The sequence below is a fragment of the Paracoccidioides brasiliensis genome (genome assembly GCF_000150735.1).
Source record: "Paracoccidioides brasiliensis Pb18 unplaced genomic scaffold supercont2.8, whole genome shotgun sequence".
Classification (NCBI taxonomy): Eukaryota; Fungi; Ascomycota; class Eurotiomycetes; order Onygenales; family Ajellomycetaceae; genus Paracoccidioides; species Paracoccidioides brasiliensis.
The window spans coordinates 334,068-350,494 of record NW_011371365.1 but is presented as its reverse complement, the minus strand read 5'-3'; the positions used below and the strand labels follow the sequence as shown (position 1 = coordinate 350,494).

The 16,427-nt window shown below is 48.4% G+C and overlaps 8 protein-coding genes across 8 annotated transcripts; 2 read left to right on the top strand and 6 right to left on the bottom strand.

Annotated features, from left to right (window-relative positions):
* Positions 1–31: 31 nt before the first annotated feature.
* On the bottom strand, positions 32–1,202 carry PADG_12076 (actin; the record flags this gene model as incomplete). Its single annotated transcript, XM_010763640.1, has 5 exons — positions 32–407; positions 502–532; positions 612–667; positions 975–1,005; positions 1,196–1,202. 5 exons carry the CDS (start codon positions 1,200–1,202, stop codon positions 32–34), a joined length of 501 nt encoding a protein of 166 aa, XP_010761942.1.
* A 2,692-nt stretch (positions 1,203–3,894) lies between these two features.
* On the top strand, positions 3,895–4,684 carry PADG_06294 (uncharacterized protein; the record flags this gene model as incomplete). Its single annotated transcript, XM_010763538.1, has 2 exons — positions 3,895–4,314; positions 4,433–4,684. 2 exons carry the CDS (start codon positions 3,895–3,897, stop codon positions 4,682–4,684), a joined length of 672 nt encoding a protein of 223 aa, XP_010761840.1.
* Positions 4,685–5,392: 708 nt separating this feature from the next.
* Positions 5,393–6,235, bottom strand: PADG_06293 (uncharacterized protein; the record flags this gene model as incomplete). Its single annotated transcript, XM_010763537.1, has 4 exons — positions 5,393–5,456; positions 5,528–5,625; positions 5,747–6,007; positions 6,137–6,235. 4 exons carry the CDS (start codon positions 6,233–6,235, stop codon positions 5,393–5,395), a joined length of 522 nt encoding a protein of 173 aa, XP_010761839.1.
* A 737-nt stretch (positions 6,236–6,972) lies between these two features.
* On the bottom strand, positions 6,973–8,697 carry PADG_06292 (uncharacterized protein; the record flags this gene model as incomplete). The annotated part of the gene is made up of 2 exons (XM_010763536.1): positions 6,973–8,570; positions 8,643–8,697. The coding sequence occupies 2 exons, from the start codon at positions 8,695–8,697 to the stop codon at positions 6,973–6,975; spliced, it is 1,653 nt and encodes a 550-aa protein (XP_010761838.1).
* An 830-nt stretch (positions 8,698–9,527) lies between these two features.
* Positions 9,528–10,176, bottom strand: PADG_06291 (uncharacterized protein; the record flags this gene model as incomplete). The annotated part of the gene is made up of 3 exons (XM_010763535.1): positions 9,528–9,661; positions 9,806–10,019; positions 10,138–10,176. The coding sequence occupies 3 exons, from the start codon at positions 10,174–10,176 to the stop codon at positions 9,528–9,530; spliced, it is 387 nt and encodes a 128-aa protein (XP_010761837.1).
* A 541-nt stretch (positions 10,177–10,717) lies between these two features.
* Positions 10,718–11,681, top strand: PADG_06290 (proteasome core particle subunit alpha 6; the record flags this gene model as incomplete). The annotated part of the gene is made up of 3 exons (XM_010763534.1): positions 10,718–10,755; positions 10,819–10,930; positions 11,031–11,681. The coding sequence occupies 3 exons, from the start codon at positions 10,718–10,720 to the stop codon at positions 11,679–11,681; spliced, it is 801 nt and encodes a 266-aa protein (XP_010761836.1).
* Positions 11,682–12,235: 554 nt separating this feature from the next.
* Positions 12,236–13,080, bottom strand: PADG_06289 (uncharacterized protein; the record flags this gene model as incomplete). Its single annotated transcript, XM_010763377.1, has 2 exons — positions 12,236–12,929; positions 13,010–13,080. 2 exons carry the CDS (start codon positions 13,078–13,080, stop codon positions 12,236–12,238), a joined length of 765 nt encoding a protein of 254 aa, XP_010761679.1.
* An 893-nt stretch (positions 13,081–13,973) lies between these two features.
* On the bottom strand, positions 13,974–15,402 carry PADG_06288 (mediator complex subunit MED6; the record flags this gene model as incomplete). The annotated part of the gene is made up of 4 exons (XM_010763376.1): positions 13,974–14,696; positions 14,824–14,979; positions 15,028–15,209; positions 15,309–15,402. The coding sequence occupies 4 exons, from the start codon at positions 15,400–15,402 to the stop codon at positions 13,974–13,976; spliced, it is 1,155 nt and encodes a 384-aa protein (XP_010761678.1).
* Between the last annotated feature and the right edge of the window lie 1,025 nt (positions 15,403–16,427).

Sequence of the window (16,427 nt, the reverse complement as noted above, 5' to 3'; positions counted from 1 at the left end):
AAAAAATTGGGGTGGGGGGGCCCCAAACCCCTCATAGAGGGGGACAACGTGGGGTGCCCCCGTCCCCGGAGTCAAGGCCGATACTGGGGTTACGCCCGGAGGGGAAGAGAAAGAGACCAACCTGGATGGAAACGTAAAAGGCGGGAGCTTTAAAATTTTCGAAGCCGTTTTGGGTCCTCTTCTCCCGGTTGATTTTGGGGTTGAGGGGGGCCTCAGTCACACGCACGGGATGTTCCTCTGGGGCGACACGAAGTTCATTGTAGAAGGTGTGATGCCAGATCTTCTCCATATCATCCCAGTTCGTGACGACGCCGTGCTCGATGGGGTATCGGAGGGTGAGGATACCACGCTTGGATTGTGCTTCATCACCAACATAGGAGTCCTTCTGGCCCATACCAATCATAATACTACGATGGAGTTAGTTGGTAACCTTGGCGGAAGTTTTGTTGGGTGGGGGGGGGGGGGGGGGGGGGAAGTATTAGAAGATGTATATATATTTACCCATGATGGCGAGGACGGCCGACGATCGAAGCTGTCTCATGTTAGCAAATGCCAACTGTTTATCAAAAACAGACAGACGATAGTCCTTCACTAGGTAGGGGAAGACTTACGGAAGACAGCTCGAGGAGCATCATCACCAGCAAAACCGGCCTTACACATACCGGATCTGTACGTCAACAAGGGTCAGCAATCACATAACTCCATATGTTTTGGTTGAGGACACCGCAATTCAACATGTTGCCCTGTGTGCACACACGCTGAGCGAACATATCAAACACATGTGCAGCGAGATGGCTAGAAAATTGGTTTGTGGATTTCAGGCTCTATTTGGTGATAGACACGCTTGTCTGTGTATTGAGCATTTTGGGGGTCGGGACGTGGACACAGCAACCAGATGTGTTGTGCGGGAAGAGGGACGCCAGAAGTCCGATTTGCTGCTTTTCGGGGATAAGGTGATTGTCAAAAGAACGTACCCATTGTCAATAACGAGGGCAGCAACTTCTTCTGCAGATAGTCAAGAAGGGATATTAGCCATTAGAGAATTACATAGAGTGCTTCCAGTTGGCTAGAACTGGAAAAATGTGAAGTGGGAGAAGAGGGAGGAGAGGGAGGGGAGGGAGGAGAGGGAGGGGAGGGAGGAGAGGGAGGGGAGGGATGGGGAGGGATGGGGAGGGATGGGGGCCCAGATGCTTACCCTCCATTGTGAACTACAAGCGATAGCAGGCGAGGATATAGCCTGAGTAGTAGGGACAGATAGGCGGGAAAAAGGAGAGAAGCGGAGAGGGAGAGAAAGGAGAGTTAAAGGGTGTTGTGGCTGTTGATATTAGCGATGAGAAAGTGGGGGGGGGCCCAAGTGTGTAATGGCGGTAGGAAGGACGCGAATGGATGGTGAGGTTGGATGTTGTTGATGGTTGATGTGGATGTGGTGGTCGTTGTTGAAGGACGAGGTGGAAAACTTGGAGAAGCGGAAGCTGAAGAAGAAATTTGCAGGTTGGAAGGGGAGGCAGAAGGCGGTGGGGGGTGGCAGCAACGCGTATTATTACGGCTGTGAGGGATATATTACAGGATATATTTCTACCTTAGACTGCCGCCTCCAACTTCTGGAAACACTGCCACCTCTTAAATAACTACGGCAAAAACACTGTTGCCTTAAGGGACAAGAGATGAACAAGAGACGGCAAGACGACCATGACGAATTCTCTGCGGCACACAGGGTGTAAGCATCTCTTCAGCTATTCCTCTACTCCATGCCATATACCCGTTCATATCTCCTAAATGGATGGATGTATCGTACCATACGTGTACCGTATCTGCCATGTTGTGTCTTTCATAATGGCGGGGTCAAAAGTGAAACTTCTTGGTACGTCTGTCCCCATACAACGACAGCCCGGCGTGGTGGTACTCCCTAAGTCAACCTGAATATATCCCCAATCCAAGGCAAATAGATTCTTGGTACCTCTCTTTTCATTCTCACCCATGAAACACTGATATCTGCCTATTGTCCGATCCATCAACACCTCCCGCTTTGGAATCTTCTGGTGCGAATCTACAAGGCAACCGCCAAACCTTTTAACACTTTTCGTGCCCGTAGTTAACGGGGGGACGCGCGTTGTATGTGGTAGAGGGAGCAAGAAAAGAGCTCACTGGTCCAAGAAGGTTAATAAAGGGCAATAAGTTGACATCCTTTGAGGGCCTCAGGGGTCACTTTCTAACATTCACACAATCTTGTATGCACAGTAGTTATTTCAGCTAGAAAAGCGAGGATTGTGGAATGTGGATAACTCTACTCCTCCGTTACATCCCTTCTCCGCTCCGAGGAATCTATTCTCCCTCCACAGCCTTTTCGAAAGGATGAAAAGCTAGCCAGCTAGCCCCTGATAGAACGACCAAGAGGCCTTTCAAAATTCAAAAGAAACATTTATCCGTGTGTTGTTTTACTACACATGTCACATTATAACATGCATAACCACGCATATGCACCTGCACCTGAACCCCGCGTCATAATTGCCCATGGAAAACTCATCTCGTAGAGGCCCCTCCAAGTTCCAGAGAGCATCCTACATACAGCAAGAGTGCATGGCAATAGCCAGCGAACTCTGCAGAAGCTGGACCGCTCATTTCAATTTTCCTTTCTGGTTGGCATCTGACAGCTGCATCGAACACACCGCGGATGACAGAAACTCGGGATTCGGGACCACTCGCATAGTTACAGCTCCCGCATCCAAAAGAAAGCATGGCTTGCTCCCGGACTGACAGGAAAAAAGAAAGAAAAAAAAAAGAAAAGAAAAAAAAAGAAAAGAAAAATTCTCCGTGTGTCGTAAAGAGAACATGCATGCATGAGAGAAGTCAAGCCCGGTGATCTCCAACGTGGACTCAGGGGTGAATTTTAAATATTGATTTTCTGGACCCTGATAGTTAATCAAGTGGTTTGACGAGAAGACAAGATACCCAGTCTCATGTTGTTTTATCAGATACTACCCTTTGGTGTTCCTATTCCGCGTGGATAGTATATATCCATTTCAGGATGTAGGTAGGCTCAGCAATCTTATCACAGCAGATCAAGATTCCATCTCAACACCCACTAACTCACCGCACTTCCCCAAGCCCTTCAGCGCCCGTGTATGGCGTCGGGTGGGCTCACGAACCACTGCATGCGAGAAAACCAAGGTCAAGAATCAACACCCTGCTGGCACGGGCAAGACATTAGCAGAATCTGTGAATGGATTTATTCCACGGACTGCAAAGAAATGCAGACGATTCAAAGGATATATCTACTACCTTATCTAGCTTTGCAGCGGACCTTGAAAACACGCAGGAATGGTAGCTGGATGCGGTTGAACAGAGGGTGAAGTGTGTAACTACCTCTTTAGTACCTATATTTGAAATATCTTGATCATTCTTCCGTCAACGAGAAAATGCTAGATTTTAATCCATTTCCCCCTTATTTTATCTCCTGCATATATCTCTCTATCCAAATCATAAGTAGTCATAACCTCTGTTTACTCATAATGCTTTATTAATGCAGAATGGTGAAGATTGCATAGAAACTTAACGCATTTTCCAGAACCCGCAACTGGCTCGGTATGCCATCATCCCTGGATCAAAATGTAATTATAGTTATTTGACACAGATTATATATCCTCCACGCTTTAAAAAGCAGAGTAACTTAGAATCGATACTTCGGTATTAACGTTTGTTAGCAGAAATGTATGGCTCTCTAATCTCCATCTGACGTGTATGGGGTCTTCAAGAGCACAACAATTATAATCCCGTGCGTGCCCTTCCCGCCAAAAAACAACCCCGTCTCTATTGAAACCACCGTCCCTCCCGCTCCTCCACCTCTCAATCAAAACCACTACCCTCCGTGAACAGCTCACAAATATACAACACATGATGGACCCTTCAATGAACAACCTCCTAAAATGGAGCATTGAAAACTCCGTCCCAAACCCTGACACCACCACTGACACATCCAACGGCGCCCCCGCAACCACTGCCGCCCCCCGTGCCCCGCGCTCCCTCTCCCCCACCGCCCTCCACCGCCTCCTCCTAAACACCCCCTCAGACTCCGAACTAATGAAAAACGCCATGGAAACCATCCGCTCCCCCACCGCATCCCTCGGCGACAAAATCACCGCCTTCGATAACTTAGAGCAGCTGGTCGAGAACATCGACAATGCGAATAACCTGGGCATGTTGGGGTTGTGGGAGCCATTGGTGGAGGAGCTGGGGGCTCTGGAGGAGGGGAGGAGGATGATGGGGGCGTGGTGTATTGGGACTGCGGTGCAGAATAATGAAGGGGCGCAGGGGATGGTATGTTCCGGCTATTAATCTCATTTCTTTCTTTCTTTCCACCCCCGTTTCTTCTTTTAAGAAAAATAGATCTGACGATTTTGTTTTTGGGTATGAAACTAACAACTGTGATGAATAGCTCCTGTCAAAAGTCCCCACAGCCCTCCCGACGCTCTTTGCCCTCTCGCAAAATGACCCGCACTTAACCGTGAGAAGGAAAGCCATCTACGCGCTCTCGTCTGCTATCCGCAACCATCAACCCGCCATGGATGAGCTCCTGCGCCATTTGCCGGAAGATGTAAAGAAAGAGATTGGGGAGAGTATTGATGCGAGTGATATGGATAACGTAGATAGGCTGGTGAACAGGTTGAGAGCTGGGGCTGGTAGTTGAGAAATTAGACTGGTTTCTGGATTTGGTGTGGCGGTGTATATACTGGGTTGCATGGGAAGTTTCTGGGTAATTTGATTCCATTTTACTGCTATCCATATTAACGTGGGTGTACGCATGGGACTTGGGTTTACACGTTTTACGGAATTTAGCGGGATAAAAGGTGAAGTTCCCTTGATTTAATTGGGTTTCTCTCTGATGTTTTATCAGAACATGTAAAGTATGTTGGTAGATAAGGTAATATTATTGGTGTGTCCAATGCCAATGCTTCATATGGGCTGAAGCACAATATAGCTCTTCATATCATAGAGCTTTCGAGAACTGGGAAAATACAGATGGAACGGGGATTGTTTTAAGGCATTGACCAAGCCGAATAATCGCATAACAGATAATAATATCAACAGCAAGAGGATCAATGCTTCCATCGAATAAACACAAAACAAACATGGGGACAAAACAGAATTGCGCCGCTGACGCCGGGTGATAAATCACCAAAAACTTTGAGAAATATATGTTAAGAGATATTGACGAGGATGGGGTGGAAATTAATATGAATTTCCCTGTGTGGGTGAAACTGGAAAACCATTATCGATGCGTTCCGAAATGTTCTGTTCTAATGGCCATTGTTACAACTGATAAGACAAAAAAGAGGTTGGAACAAACAATGTGGCGCCCGGAAGAAATTAGCTGTTGCCTTGCTGCCAGACATGTTTATAGCGTGAGGCTGTATGTATAATCTTCTTCCATATTCTGCGATACCCAGAGGATGGCGGAGCTAAAGGTAAGATCACAATAGACGTCAGCATATCTATTCCTGCATTCCCATGGTGGAGAATAAAAACAAACCTCATCATAGTCAACCCATTGGCAATAACATTCGCGATCCCAAAGTAGACCGTTTGCAGTGGATACTCCTTAATAACATACTTGAGGACGAGGACAGTCTGCAGAGCATAGCAGGATTAGCACAATATCCCCCCCGCTCTAAAGCACACAAAAGAAACACCCCCATATATCCCACGCGGGCATGCAATAATAAAAGAGTAAGGGAATACAGATACATACCACACTCCCCGCCAACCCCCCAGCCAACAATGCAAAGCCCAAAAACAACACAAACCTCGCCTTCCACGCAACCCTACTCCCCGAATAACTAAACGAATCCGCACTTAGACGTGATTTCTCAATCGAGTTAATCACCAGCATGCCCAGCACGGAACAGATGCCGGGAATCCAGTCGACGAATTTCATGTGCACGAAGCTGCCATTTTTGGAGCTCCGGGAGAAGGCCGCGGCGTCGATTAGGAAGAAGAAACCTAGCGAGAACTGGTGGGTCACCGCGACAGATGGGTTGTTAGTTTATGGGTGACATGTATATGAGAGGTAGGTGGGCGGGTCTGGAGGGTGTTTGGAGGGGTTCTGGTGGGTGGGGAGAATGATGGTAGGTGAACGTACCAGGGCACCGGAAATGTAGATTCCTGCTGTGCGGGCGGTTGCACTACTTAGCCATTGTGGTTTGGAGAAGCGGAATAAACGGCTATCGACGTCGTCCATGGCGGTTGGTCCGGTATGGTACAGGCGCCCAAGAGCTACGTTCTATGAGGTAGCGTAGGGACGTCTATATCAACGGTAAATGTTCGGCGGTTCGTAAATATCGCAGATCCCTCCTCTTCTAGATTTGGTTCTTTATTCCAAGAGGATGGCACCAGCAAGATACAATGATCCGTCGTGATTGGCTTCGAGTTTATATGTAGGTATATGTTGGAATATGTCGAGCGATCCCATCCAGGTCTTCTTATCTGTGCCCAGCGGGCACTGGGGTCACGTGGATAAATTAGGTTGAAGTACGGCACGGGACTATTTACCCCTTTTTTGCAGCAATTCACAAGACGATTCTTCACGGAGACGGATCTATCTATGAAATTTACACATGAGTGGAAACGTAGAGCAAATCCGTTCCTTGTAATTGATTGATTAATTATTATGTCATAGCATCCAAAAAAACACAATCATTATTGGGGAGTGTGCCTGATGCGTGGAAAGTGACCTTAGATGTGAACCCCGCTTGTCGATATTTGCTGAGGATACTGTATTATTTGGAGGATCAAGACAGATGGAGCAGCTTGTCACCTCCCAACCTAACAAGGCATCCATCGCGGTGTCGAATGCATGTTATATCAACAACACCTTCGCATTCCAAAGGGACAACAACACGCGCTTCGAACCATCTACAAAATTCCGTTCTTCCCGCTGTTACCTCATCCACTCCCATACAAAATCCGCATGGGACCCTACGTCTCACAAAACAACCTCAACACCCCATCAACCAAATCTGTCGCCTTCCCTCTTTTCAGAACCGGCACACCAACCCGCCCCGATCCCTCCGCCACGGAAGAACTAGCCATTCCAGCAGCAAGGGATCCAGCAGCAGAACTACTACCGGACATACCATCTTTCAGATAGCGTCTTAGCGCAAACGACGCCGCACGATACGTAGCGTGATACATAGCCTTGAAGTCTTCGTCTTCATCCGTATCAGCAGCAATCGCCGTTGGGGGCCTCGAGTGCAGTTGCAGTTGTGATGCCACGGTTGTAGGTGCGGGTAGGGTGGGGGACTCCGCATCTGGATCTTGAAAAAAGACGATTCCCTTTTGCTGCTGTTGCTGTTGCTGTTGCTGTTGCTGTTGCTGTTGCTGTGTATTATTGTTGGATGCAGTTGTTGTACGTGAATTTCGATGAAAGCCATATAGACGCATGCAGGTTAATATGGTTCTTGTGAGCAATGCCTTGTTCGCACCAATGATCTCGGACGACGCTGATGTGGGGGCCATCACTACATCCGCCTGCGGCAGGGATATTTGGGTATCCTGTTGTCGCGGAGTTGGACGGGCAGAAGCGGGAGCAGGAGCAGGCGTGCTTCTGCGACTCGACATGCTTGAAGTGCGCATATGTGCCACGGGACCCGCCGCGGGCAAAGGCTGCTCCTTCGACACCCTCGTAATTCTACTAAATGATAGCGTCCGCGGCCTGTGTATACCATCATCGTTATTGCTATCAAGTGTATCAACCGTATGACAATCTACCGGCTCCTTCTTAATCCTCATCACACCCGACTTCGCCAGCTGGTGCGTCGATGAGGAGTTTCTCGACATGAGCTGTGCAACCGCCGCGCCACCCTTCCGCCGGACCCGTTTGTGGTGCTCAGTCGCCGCGTCGAAAAGGCTGGCTATCCGCTTCCGCTTGGGGCAGGGCGATTCCAGCTCCAGGGGGAGGAACTCTGCGAACAGCTCGTTGTTGTTATCATTATTTTTATGATTGTCAAAGTTAATTTTTTTGCTGTCTGCTGACGAAAGAGGCTCAGGACTGAGCGGTGGCGTTGGTAGGGACTCAGCCTTCATAATAAGCGCGGAACAAATCGTGATAGCATAGATTTGTAGTTCCATTTGCGGACCGCTATTTTCACTCACTAGATTGTGATCTAAATCGGGACCGGAGAAAGGCTCTGATGAAGACGGAGGAGGTGTACTCGGGCGACTAATATACAGTGAAGGCGACCCCAGTATCCCATACACAAGGATATCCGTTACATGGTGAGAACCAATCCCCCCACCACGCTGCTTCGGGTCTTCGACCGCTAAGAGCACTCCAGTCGGACACTGGATGGGTATCGACGCACCCAGCTCGTCGGCATTGTCGTCCCATATACCGCTCAATAGCCTAGTCTTCCACCACTCCGCCACGTCAGGATGTGTAATATGGGCTTCCAGCGTGGGGCCTGTTCGCGCGTAATAGGGTATGAGAGTGGGATTAACGAAGGCACGGAGGGAGAGGTTTGAGTCTTTGCGGAGGTCGCTGGGTTGTGCTGGGGATGGATTGAGGAGGGAGATTCCTGGGAGGGAATGATTAATAAATAATTTTATTGGGGAATTTGTTTTTATTTCTTTCATGCACGCTCTGTTACCTTTTCCCTGTGAGGGATCCCCAATACCATTGATGGGTCCCGACCAGACCTCCATCTATCTGCTCTCTGATGCATCAGACGGGAGCTGGGAGGTATTTTATGTCAGCTCAAAACCAACTGCTGTGGCTGATCTTTGCATTAGATATAATCTAATTCCATTTAATCTGCCAGTTTTAAATCCGCAACTCCTCAATATTTTGTATGTTGAGATCGTTTGTCTGGATATCAATTTTACAGTCGCGACTCCGAAACGACGTTTGGGAGAACGCGATATCACGTGGATTCGAACATTCAATTGCCTAGCCTCGGCACCAAGGGAATGGCTGGCGATGCGGAAAAGTGAAGCCAGTAATACGGGATCTTGTTCACTACAAGAAACATAACGTGGTGATATTGTAATAAGGTGGTGATAATGTACACGTACACGGACATTTGGCAAACCGGAAAAAGTAAGGGAAACCAACGCCGAAACATAAAAGGAGGAATGGTCTGGTAATCGGAAGAAGAAGTCAAAATGAACTATCATCAACAGCTCCCGTTCGGAGATTATGGTAAGTATCCAGGAGTGATATACTGGTGTTGACATGGATCGAAAAAAGGTCTTCCATCTTGCAAACGTGATCCCAGCCCGGGTGAAGAACAGCGATAAGGTCAAAGAAACGGATGAACCCTTCAAAAACAGGCAAAAATTATCATGAATGAAGGGGGAAACAACCCGTTGGAAAAAGAGGAAAACTCACTCACTCCAGAACATGAAATACCATGGGGTGTCAAGAGCGAGTAGAAGAGGCAAATACATACAGACTATTATTAAAGAGATACGATGATGAGAGGCCCAGCATAAAAACACAGAGCCACAACAAAATGCTTGCAGAGTTCTAGTCTTTAGAAATCTTCTTGCTCCTGGAAAAATATAGAGAAACTGATGATGGTGACGTATATTAAGAGACCGCCCAGAATCGACATGACCATTGCGGGGACTCGGATGGCACCGCTATGCGCCAGAAGGGTCGGAAGGGCTATTTAGGCAACCACAAGTTCAGTCTGCGAGAATAGAATCGATAGTATGGAAAAAGGACGGCGGTAAATGAAACCAGACAGTCTGTCTTGTGAAGCTAGATAGCGCCTCTATAGGGCATAGAATGAAAACACAAAACACTCACCAATCCCCATCACAACCAGGAAGCCCGTACACCACCTGCCAAAGTCGACCACGGTGTTCCCCGCGCTCTCCATGAAGTCATCTGGATTTGCGCAGCGGCCGCATATCCAGTTCGGTAGCGGGGCGATTACGTATGTAGCGACAACGAGGAGGGGGAGGTAGTTGTGCCATAGGGCGGCGGAGAGGATGACGAGGAGAAAGCCAATTGCGAGGACCTGGGTAATAAAGAGATTAGATGGGGGCGGTAGGAATGTGAGCTGGGGGCGGTGGGAATGTGAGCTGGGGGCGGTGGGAATGTGAGCTGGGATCGGTTGGGGGAGAAGGGTAACATACGAAAGAAAGGGAGATGATTGTTCTCAGGCCTGCCGCCATGGCTAAGGAGGGATTAATTTTGGAGGAGGAAGGGCGGAGACGGAGGCGCAGGAGGAGAAGGGGGGAATTTGATATCAGCCCGCTCCCAGCTGGAAGGTCTCACAGGCGAAGGTTGGTGGGGGTATTTCAAGAGCTGTGGAGAGGGAGTGGCAACATGTGGTGTTATCCCGGCGGACAGACCAGGTGTGTATCTTAAATACAGAATAAAGAGGGCTGGGACAAGACACAGTATATGTCTTTATATAAATAATAAATAGTCTGCTGTTGTTCTCCTGCTGTATAACTATTAGGGATAAAGTTGTTTGTTCTTACGATGCGACGACTACGGCGGCACTGGCAGGTGGATTATGTAACAGCTTAGCTAACCCGATTGACAGCAGCTTGCACCGCGTCACTTTGAGTCTGCGTGAGAGACAGAGATATCAACACTCAATTTTATTTTGTATTTCCGCAATATCTTATTACAAGGCCAAGGGAGAGGAATATATTGCGGGATAAACACTTGGCTTTTGTATTATACCCATTCCTCGGTCTATCCACCATGTTCAGGAACAATTACGACAACGATTCAGTTACCTGGTAAGCTCTCCTCACGACGACATAAGAACCACCAATTTACTGACCATGTATAACACTGTACAGCTCGCCGCAAGGAAGAATCTTCCAGGTAGAATATGCCCAAGAAGCTGTAAAGCAAGGCTCTGTCGTCGTTGGAATTGCTAGCAAAACACATGCCGTCCTAGTAGCTCTCAAGGTACGAGAGACAAAACAAAACCATACACATATCCCATAGAAGATCAATGTATATATTTTATCTATATATATGTATATTTATATCTAACATAAACGCCCAGCGCAACGCCGAAGAACTCTCCTCCTACCAAAAGAAGATCATCCCCATAGATCAGCACATGGGCATCGCCATTGCAGGCCTAGCCTCTGACGCCCGCGTCCTCTCCAACTTCATGAAACAGCAATCCCTCGCCTCAAAAATGACTTACGGCCGTCCCATTCCCCTCGAAAACATCGTCGACCGCGTAGGCGAGCGCGCCCAGACAAACACCCAGCACTACGGCAAACGGCCCTACGGTGTCGGCCTGCTCGTGGCCGGCGTCGACGATGCGGGGCCCCATCTGTACGAGTTTCAACCCTCCGGCATGACCCATGAGATGGTTGCGTATGCGATTGGGGCGCGGAGTCAGATGGCCCGGACGTATTTGGAGAGGCATCTGGAGGAGTTTGACGGGTGTGGGCGGGATGAGTTGATTAGGCATGGGTTGAAGGCGTTGAAGGAGAGTTTGTCCCAGGATAAGGAGTTGACGGTTGATAATACGACGGTTGGCATTGTCGGGGTTGGGGAGGGGAAAGGGAAGGTTGAGGCGTTTAAATTGTATGAAGGGTTGGATGTGGGGGTGTTTTTGGAAAACGCGAGTAATGAGGGGACACAGGGCGGAGGTGAGGGGGAAGCGGAAGCAGAAGGGCAGCCCATGGAAGTGGATTCATGATGATGAAGGATGATGCTGGTGATTGATATATTTTCTTTTTCTTTTCATCTTTTTCATCTTTTATCTTGTTATGGCTTTGCTTCATTGAGGCTAACTAGATATCAAGGCAGTTTGCGGTTTGTGATCTGTTTCTTAACCATGATCTGTTTATTCGGAATAGATGACCATTTCCGGTAACTGTGACGACGATAGTATGTCTAAAATTCACAAGTAAAGGTAATTCTCTAGATTGGTGGAAGGGACTCAGGCACATCGGGCATATATATCCATTGGGTCCTTGATGCATCCCCTATCTGCGCCACAACTGGTAACCCCTGGATATTAACCCGTCCGCTCCATATATTAACTCTGCTCAAAGGCAATGTTCCTGAATAGTAATAATATATTTAATAATATATCTAATCTTTCAACCTCAAAAACACCACGCTATAGAATTCGTAATGTTAGCATTTCAAAAAACCTCAAGGGAATCATAAAAAGCACAAAAACCCCCTTTCCGTTCTTCCTTTCTATCAGTCTATCCATTGATCCCTCTATTCAATCAAGCAAACAATCTACGACCGCGACCAATCCAACGAATACCTCCCCTCGCAAAGCCTATACGCCCTCAAAGCCCCCACAACCTCTTCAACCCTCTTACACTCCACGAAAATCCCCTTATTCACCTCGCTCACAAACTCATCCTTCACCGCCCTCTCGACCCACTCCATCAACCCATCCCAATACCCCTCAATATTCAACAACACAATCCCCTGATGATGAATCCCCAGCTGATTCCACGTAACAACCTCCATGGCCTCCTCAAGTGTGCCAAACCCGCCCGCAAGAACGACAAACCCACTCCCGGGTCCACCCTCCATAACCTTCTCCGCCATCACCCGCTTCCGCGTATGCATATCCGGCACAAGCGTCGTAAGCCCATACTCTGACTCCCCATCCGCACTCTCATCGCCATCGCTGACAACAATAACCCTCTCCGGCTCCTTGCCGCGCTCCATCGCCGCCCTTTCGGCCTTGGGCCCCGTCAATGCCGTCCGGTATCCGTTCTCGATCTTGACAAGGGCAGAGGGGATGATGCCGTGCACGGACTTGGGGCCGGATAGGGAGACGAGGGTGCGGGCTAGTTCACCCATGATGCCACCTGTGCCGCCGCCGTAGATGAGGGTGATGTTTTCCCTGTGGAAGATGTGGGCGAGGGCCCGGGCGGAGGCGAGGTGCGCAGGGTTGTTGCCTGGATGCGAGCCGCAACTGATTCGGTTTTACCTTGGTTAGCTGGGGGAATCGAGTGGGGACACGAAAGGAATGGGGATGCGGTGGGGGTGGCTTACAAGACGCAGACTACCGTGGGTTTGGTAGCGCTAGGGTCTGTGGTGGTGGTGGTGGTGGTTGTGCTGGCCATGGTGGGCAAGATATTTAAGAGAGTCAACGGTCTATTGTATAGTTTTATCGATTAATTGGATTCAGTGAGGAATAATGGTTGCGAGGGTGGTTCTCCGTATATATAGAGATATGCTTGGATATGCGAAATGACAGATTGTTTTACAAACACGGGGGAACGGAAGGTACCCAGGTACCTATGGAAATTAGTTAAATGACTCTTCTTCAGTGGCGGGGAGACAACAGTGCCAGCAAATGGTATGATTCATCGGTTCAGCGCAAACAGTTTCTTGATGGAAAGAAGAAAAGAAGACAGAAAAGGGCCGATCAGGGTCTATATATCCGTGGATGTGCGGAGCGGATAGTTTGTTCTGCCCGTATCTATATATATCCCAGTACGAATAATAATAGTAAGTGTTTGTACTTTTTATGCTCCAGGAACCAACACAAAACTTTGCTAGAAAACTAAGAAGCGTAAGTTTATAGCAATGCCATATATAGACATATAGGTGATTTTTATATATAAAAAACTCGATGAATATTTAGGTTGATTTTGAGAAGAAGGAAGCTCAGTATGAGTATGTGATTAGGATGGCAGTCTTCATGTAGAACTTGTTGTTATGGCACAAGCTGAGAACAGTGGGAATCTTCAGCTCAGATGCAAAACCGCGGGCCTGCTGTCGAAAGAGATAATCCAGCAAGAAATACAAGCAGAGGAGACATAGAATACATATGATGCCAGGTAATAGATAGCGCCTGCGAAAACAAAATAACCCTTCTCATAACGCCTATATCGTGTTCGCCTCCAGGTGTTATTGTTTATCCCCAACCAAAACCCCAATTGCAAGACAAGAAGCAAAACAAAACTGCAACAGACACCGCCAAAACTGCTAACATTCCAATACGAAAATAACATCACGAGCTGGGCATACCCACACCCGCACCCGCGCCCGCACCTGCATTAGTCGCCGTAGCAGACGAAACTTTGCTCTTCTTCCTCCTAATCTTCCCCCCACCAGGCGTAGTCGGACTCTTCTCTCCTCCATTCCCCGCCCTCGCTGCCCCAATCGTAGCCGCATCAGTCTTGATAGCCGGCACCGCAGCACCGGCCCAAGTGCTAGCACCAGCTCCGACGCCAGTCCCCGCCGGTGTATCCGGTTTACTCATCACGCCCACACCAACAGTCGGGACAGGTGTGGGTGCCTTGGGCTGGAGAGCCTTGGCCTGCTGTCTCGTCGCCAGCGGCTCAGTGAATGCCTTGCCGATGATGAAGGAGCCCGGTTCACCCAGCAAGGGGGCGTCGTCCATGAATTCATCACCGTAGCGGGAGAGGAGGTTGAAGGCCTCGGCGAAACTGCGGGAGTCTTGCATTGTGGTGTATTGGGAGAGGGAGGAGGGCGCGTTAGTCGTGGTGGTGGAAGTGGTGGCTAGAGTTGGCGCGGTTCCGGCTCTTGATTGTGCAGGTAGGTCTGGGATGGGAGTGTTAGCTGTGCTTTGTTGGGTGGACTGTTGGCCTGGGCGGGAAGGGTCGAGGGTTCTGGGGACAGGTGGCATGTATGTGTGGCCGTAGGATGGAGAGAAGAGGGGGAGTGGTGATGCGACGGAGAGAGCTTTCGTGAGGGAGGTTACTGTTGAGAGCTAGCGTCACAAGATAGAAAGTTGTTGTCAGTAATTCCAATTCCATTTCACAAGAGATAAAGCCACACGTATATATATATATATATATATATATATGTTGCATGCTGCAAAGATTGCCAATACATACCATCCGACTCCCAATAACCTTCAACACCGACGGGGCCATATATACCGAATCCCCCACAACAAAATACGTCGCGAGCACCTGAATCTCATCATCGCTCGCCCGCTTCTTCCGCACCTGCTTCCGAATCACCCACACATTCGACGGCTCTTGTGGTAACTTTTGAGGCCCTTTCTCGTCCGCCGTAGCAGCCGCCGCAGCCGCCACCTCCTGCAACGGATCACGCACCACCATAAACTCCACACCTTGCATGGTCTTCAGGCGACCCTCAAACGCCTCGCGCGTCTCGATGAAGTGGCGGAAGTTTTCATTATAGGACGCTTGAATGGCGAGGGAGGCATTGTTGGAGGTGGCGTCGAAGAAGGGGGATTCGGCGAAGTAGAAGAGGACTGTTTTTTGGATTGGTTAGCCCCATGTTCGTTTCTCATTCATCTTCCATTTCATTTTGGCATTTCCTCTGCAATCCGGGTTTAAGAGTAGGAGCGTACTGTTGTTTGAATGGAGAAAGCCGCCCATCATCTGTACGTGGTGCGGCGAGCGCCAGGTGATTTCTTCCAGCGGGACATCAGGCTGCGCAGCCATGGTGAGGAGTGGGATCAGCAAGAGACGGCAGGATGGGGAGGAAGCATAGGGGAGCTGGAAGTTAAGGGCTGATAAGTGCCATGGGACATGGTTGTACTGGAGAGCTGCATCTGCAGTATCCTGCTCTGTGGATGTGAGCACCAATGTCCGATGGATGAGATATATATTATTGTATGTATATGTAAGTATATTCATGGCATTGTTTTGATGGGGACGAGAAAGTTACTAGTGTATTCGGTATGGTAACATAATGTATTAAAATACCTGCCTCTTCATCTATCGTACATAGTGTAAGGGTGGTATAGAAAATAATCTAGAAGAGATGAGCGGAGTGAATATGTCAATATGCACGGAGTATTGAGATCATGGATTTCTCTTCTTTTTGCTAGTGAAGCATAGTGAAACATAACATATAGATTTTGTAGATAAGACAGCATATCTCAGGCACAACTGCAGTCGTCGCTCAAAATATTGACCGCTGAATCCCTCGATATCCACTCCCTGGCCATTGGAAGCCTGTTAAACCACGGGGTATGTTAGCAGTTCAGTAACAGTTAACTCACTATTGAATCAAATAAAGATACAAGAACATAGAGAGTCTCCCATCCTTTCAGGACCCCACTCAGACACTAATAAACGTAGGAACAGACAAGGCGATCCCCTTGATATAAACCTCCCAACACAGCACCCATACCAACACCTCTGCCTGGCGGAGTGTATTCCAGCTGGTTCCAACTCGTTGCGCCAATGATTTCATGTCCTTGATGGTGTGCATCACTGATCACCAAAGGAGTTGGATCTGGCTTGCTGTTCATTCTACTGAATCATTCATGTCTTTCTTGATTGCTTTTCAGTGCCCTTTTTTCTTCTTTTTTTTTCACCCCCCCCCCGTTGAAGGGAATCCATTTATTGTCAAGGCGCCTAAATCCTACCAAGTCCCAACCGGAATACCAGAAAATTGTTAATTGGACATGAAAGAAACATAACACAAAATAAGAAGCCGCAATTTTCCCTACCCTTAATCC